At 39.1% G+C, this 5816-nt stretch overlaps 2 protein-coding genes across 2 annotated transcripts in view; one reads left to right on the top strand and one right to left on the bottom strand.

Moving 5' to 3' along the window:
* Positions 1–1242, bottom strand: part of LOC106517613 (CD59 molecule (CD59 blood group)) — a 5090-nt gene extending 3848 nt beyond the window's left edge. Inside the window, exon 1 of the mRNA XM_014008543.1 lies at positions 1090–1242. The gene's annotated coding sequence lies outside the window, so the exon portion shown is untranslated. The remainder of the gene's footprint in view (positions 1–1089) is intronic.
* Positions 1243–4797: 3555 nt separating this feature from the next.
* The window catches only part of dytn (dystrotelin), a gene marked incomplete in the record, with an annotated part of 11844 nt that continues 10825 nt past the window's right edge, over positions 4798–5816 (top strand). The window contains 1 exon segment of the mRNA XM_014008535.1: positions 4798–5146. Within this exon segment, the coding sequence (XP_013863989.1) occupies positions 5070–5146 (77 nt within the window).

The raw sequence follows: 5816 nt of genomic DNA, 5'->3' as shown, positions 1-5816 counted from the left end.
GTTGTGATCCAGCTTAAACTTATATGGTTTAAACAAGATATGTGTTTACTTTGAACTAATATATTCTGACTCTATATCAAGGTCAGCTTATTTAGCTAACATATGAGGTTTCATCATGACTGACAGGAAGTAGGACAGTTAAATTCATATAAAAACGAACCACGTGAAATTGATATTAAGATGTTTATATTGAGTTTATACTTAAATAGACATTGGGGTATTCATGACCGTTTTACAGTGTAAAACTTAGAACTGTTTATTTTTTTCTACAGTTGTGATCTTCCACAGTGGTTTTGGAATCCCAGTTTTCTTCAGTGTAAATTTTGCAAAATGAACGCATCTACTAACAATTGGCAAAACAAAAGTTAATTGCCTCACATTTAGTTCCATTCGTCCTGTCACTGAAAGCCGAGTCTTTGATATATGTATAAAGGTCTACTCCTCAAGGCAAACCTGTAATAACTTTATTATTTTTTTATTATTCTGTCATTTAACCAGACAAATCCCACTGAGATCACAGATCTCTTTTTGTAAGGAATACCTGGGCCTGAAGGCAGCCTATTGTTCATATATTTTGGGTGACGGGGAATCGGAGTACCCAGAGAAAACCCACACAAGCACAAGCACAATATGCAAACTCAGCACAGAAAGAAGCAGGTCCGAACCAGGAATCGAGCCCGATTACATCAAAAACATATGTGTGTGTATATATATATATATATATAATCTGTTTCGTTAACAGTGAAATATATTGTATTAATAACAGTGAAATATATTGTATTAATAACATGCTGCAACCACCCCCAAACAATGTTGCAACTGTCCATGGGGTCAGTTGCAACATCTGACTTTTCACTTTCAAATGCACTTTGTGAGGGCTGCTCCGTTCTTTAATCATCTATAAATAGTTTTGACTATTAACAGAAAGATGTAAGTTATTGTATAAAAATTTGTTTTGTCTAATCCAAACCATCTCTGAGTAACAGTCAAATGYAAAAAGTGTTGCAACTGTCCTCGGTCTCCCCTACATGTAACGAGTACTAAGTGTATAACCTGAGTGTATTTCTTGTGCAATCTGAGTGTACTCACCAAGCAGCAGCTGTATCTTAGCTGATCTGTCACTGATGAAGATGAAGAGCAGAAACCGAGCCCCTCTGTCTGAAGGCTGAGTGCAGCTTTTATGCCCCGCCCACTGGGAGGAGCCTGTTTGAAAGACTGCTGTTGTCTCTATAGAACATGAAGTCAGACAGAATCACAGCTGAACATGTTTCAGGTAACACCAGGAGATAATGGAAAAGGTCGGGAAACACCTGGACGTAAGATCTCCAGACTTTCAGTGTTGTGTTGAGCTTTAACAGCCAACTTGTGGTGGGTAGTGGGGGGATTAAATAATTACATTTTTAGGACCTTTGTTCCCTAAAAACACAATCCCTGTACAGAAACAYGATTTTTAAATATCTTTAAAAAGTTGGACTGACAGAAAATAGAATTATAGCAACAAACTGAAAACTGAAAACTGTGTAGTTGGTTACCGACAGCAAACTCTGGGTAATCAAACATGAGAAACTGGATATTTTTAATAAATCCAAACCATGATAGAACCTCCTCAACGATCACCAGTGAGGAAGATGTTTTATAGTTCATGAAAAATGGGCAACATTTTATCAGTTTTTCTTCACTGATCAATTAAATAAACTCTTTAATTAAACTCATCAGAGTTGGTTCATCTCAACAGTCAGTTCATCTCATCAGTTAGTTCATCTCAACAGAGTTAGATCATCTCAACAGAGTTAGATCATCTCAACAGAGTTAGATCATCTCATCAGAGTTAGTTCATCTCATCAGTTAGTTCATCTTTTCAGAGTTAGATCAGCTCAACAGAGTTGGTACATCTCATCTGAGTCTGTTAATCTCATCAGAGTTAGTTCATATCATCAGAGTTGGTTCATCTCACCAGCTAGTTCATCTCACCAGAGTTGGATCATCTCATCAGTCAGTTAATCTCATCAGCTAGTTCATCTCATCAATTAGTTCATCTTATCAGAGTTAGTTCATCTCATCATAGTTGGTTCACCTCTTCAGAGTTGATTCATCTCATCAGAGTTGGTTCATCCTAACAGTGTTGGTTCATCTCATCTGAGTCTGTTAATTTCATCAGAGTTAGTTCATCGCAACAGAGTTGGTTCATCTCATCTGAGTCTGTTNCATCCTAACAGTGTTGGTTCATCTCATCTGAGTCTGTTAATTTCATCAGAGTTAGTTCATCGCAACAGAGTTGGTTCATCTCATCTGAGTCTGTTAATCTCATCAGAGTTAGTTCATCTTATAAGAGTTGGTTCATCTCATCAGTTAGTTAATCTCAACAGTGTTGGTTCATCTCATCAGAGTTGGTTCATCTCAACAGAGTTGGATCATCTCATCAATTAGTTAATCTCATCAGCTAGTTCATCTCATCAATTAGTTCATCTCATCAGAGTTGGTTCATCTCATCAGAGTTGGTTCATCTCATCAGAGCTGGTTCATCTCAACAGAGCTGGATCATCTCATCAATTAGTTAATCTCATCAATTAGTTAATCTCATCAGTTAGTTCATCTCATCAGAGTTGGTTCATCTCATCAGATTTGGTTCATCTCATCAGAGCTGGTTCATCTCAACAGAGTTGGATCATCTCATCAATTAGTTAATCTCATCAGTTAGTTCATCTTATCAGAGTTGGTTCATCTCATCAGAGTTGGTTCATCTCATCAGAGTTGGTTCATCTCATCAGAGTTGGTTCATCTCATCAGTTAGTTCATCTTATCAGAGTTTTCATCTCTTCAGTTAGTTCATCTGATAGTTGTTCATCTTAATAAAGTTGTTTATCTTGTTTTTTTAACGTTAAACATGAATAAGTTTAGCGCCATCATTTTGACTTGAGTAACTCTGCTGCTGCTGTGGTAGCAAAAATCTKTAATCACACGCAGGACTCAGTAGCAGCTAATGAGGGAGTTTATTGACTGCATGGTTCTCAGACAGTCAGGACTTAAAAAGATCAAGAACCCTGTAAAACAGGTCTTGTGGATTTTATACCTTCCTTTCTGTGTTGACGAAATTTATTGGGGTTTGTTTACTTACTGATTTTTAAAAGCACCCCACATTATGTAGTTTTTCTTGGGTGAAACATACATATTTTTAAACTATTGTGTGAATATTTTTAAGATTAAAATGATGATTTTATTTACAGACTGGTCTGGATGGCTAGACAAAATGATCACTCAGAGCAGTTAGATACATGCGTGAAAACATTTACAACATGTAAATGTTTTTACATTAGAACTCAGTTTTCTCTATTCTCAAAGGTTTCTGGTCACATGATAAGGAGAGCCTCCATCAATGTGACAGCTTTCCTCTAAGGAGTGGCCAGGACCTGAAGGAGTTGTTGATGCTGAAACTTCCTGCCTGTGGCGTTCCACGAGGCTATTAGCCTAGCCGATGGGTAGTTTGTATGGCTTCGGTTCTTACATTAACATTCAAATCTTAATTCTGTCTTTGTTGCCTTGTCCTTTACACACATCTGAGTAACTGAACACGTTATATTTTACAATGTCATCTGACCAAACCTTAGCCAAGATTCTTGAGAGCTTCTCAAACACACACACATTAGGAAACATTTTACCAGGTCACGCTGACAACTCCTAAGCTCCTTCCTAGAAACTTTTTGATAATACTTTTCCCGTTCTCTATGCGGACCCCGCTTCCTCTGTTGTAAACGAGCACATAAATTGTAATGCACACTAATGACAGCAAACTATTGAACWCTGTGTCTTTACCACTGACCGTCCAACTATTTGTACTTTCCTAATCTTCCGGAACCAAATAGGAAGTTGATTGTCACAGAGAGAATCTGGCAGAACTTTCTGGACTACAGAATTAGGCTTCCTGTTACTCAATGAACCTGCCACTTCACTGCAAATCTGTTTTATATCATTTTTGTTACTTTTTTGTGTTTTATTTGACGTTTTTAGACTCTGGACTGAAAGCAAAGCTGTGGAGTTCTTTTTTTTTTTTTTTTTTTTTTTTCAAGGGAACGGGCCTGTGTGATGGTGTAATGGTGGAGCTGGATGACAAGCATTTATCTCAGCCCAGACCATGAAAAGCTCCAGTGTGGGTCAAGCAACAATGAAACAACAAGCTTCAGTGTGACAACAAACAAAGAGCAGAAGAGGACAGCCACAAGTCTGTTCCACACAGAAGATGTTTGTTTGTCCTCATCAGGCCACTCATGAAACATTCATTTAAACTTGCCTCTTCTTCATGTCCACTTTCTGCCCACAGACATGATGACCTGTCAATCAGCCAGAAAATATTTTTAAAAACATGCAGAGAAACTAAAAACCAATCTGAAACAAACACTGTCACATTCTGAAGGAATCAACAGTTTTAACTCTTTAAAACACTGAATCATTTCATCACATGAAAACCAGATAAGATTCAGGAACCATGGAAACCAAGACTGTTGTTTTACCTGATATAAAACTTAACACCTTTTTTATTATTGTTGTTGTAGTTGTTACTGAAACTATAATAATTTTTTTTTATTTATACTCGTGTCTGGGTAAGGTTTGTGTTGATGCCCTCTGGTGGTCAGAGTCACAAACTGCAGCTTCAGACTTCTCTGAAATGTCTCACTCATGAACTTTATCAAACAGGAAAACTTTTTATTTCAGAAAGTGTTAGTAAACTTGACATTTGACAATGATGTTTCAGTAAAAATGTTTCCTAGTTGATGTTAGAGCGTCTTTTGATCAGGTGAGCCAAGACTGGATTGATTCCATCTAATCTGTGATGACCTTTGGTCAGGAATAAGTTTGACAGGTACGCTTGGGACAAAAACATGAACAAAACCAGACTGAATTTGTTGTCATCATGTCAATAGGTTTGATTATCAGGCTCTTGATTTGGAATTGGAATTGCTTTGTTTTATTTTGAAAAGATATATTGTTTTGTGTCACTTCCTGTGTTTTGTTTTCGCCTTCTTCCCACCGCAGCTGGCTCTGATTGGTCCATGGGCAGCAGGTGAACAGGTGTGATGAAATGTAATTCCTTCATTCATCATTCAGCAGCTTCACTTTGTGTTCACAGCCGTCGGGTCCAACCAGTGATGGAAGGTTAGACTGTTTAAGTTCTGGTCCTGCTGTCTGATCCTGGTTCTGCTGTCTGATCCTGGTTCTGCTGTCTGATCCTGGTTCTGCTGTCTGATCCTGGTTCTACTGTCTGCTCCTGGTCTTGCTGTCTGATCCTGGTTCTGCTGTCTGATCCTGGTTCTACCGTCTGATCCTGGTCCTGCTGTCTGATCCTGGTTCTACTGTCTGATCCTGGTCCTGCTGTCTGATCCTGGTCTTGCTGTCTGATCCTGGTTCTGCTGTCTGATCCTGGTTCTGCTGTCTGATCCTGGTTCTACTGTCTGATCCTGGTTCTGCTGTCTGATCCTGGTCCTGTTGTCTGATCCTGGTCCTGCTGTCTGATCCTGGTTCTACTGTCTGATCCTGGTCCTACTGTCTGATCCTGGTTCTGCTGTCTGATCCTAGTCCTACTGTCTGATCCTAGTCCTACTGTCTGATCCTGGTTCTGCTGTCTGATCCTGGTTCTGCTGTCTGATCCTGGTCCTACTGTCTGATCCTAGTCCTACTGTCTGATCCTAGTCCTACTGTCTGATCCTAGTCCTACTGTCTGATCCTAGTCCTGCTGTCTGATCCTGGTTCTGCTGTCTGATCCTGGTTCTGCTGTCTGATCCTGGTTCTGCTGTCTGATCCTGGTTCTGCTGTCTGATCCTGGT

The sequence above is a fragment of the Austrofundulus limnaeus genome, unplaced genomic scaffold (genome assembly GCF_001266775.1).
Source record: "Austrofundulus limnaeus strain Quisiro unplaced genomic scaffold, Austrofundulus_limnaeus-1.0 Scaffold51, whole genome shotgun sequence".
NCBI lineage: Eukaryota > Metazoa > Chordata > Actinopteri > Cyprinodontiformes > Rivulidae > Austrofundulus > Austrofundulus limnaeus.
The sequence above is the reverse complement of the archived record's forward strand: the minus strand, read 5'-3'. Positions and strand labels throughout refer to the sequence as shown.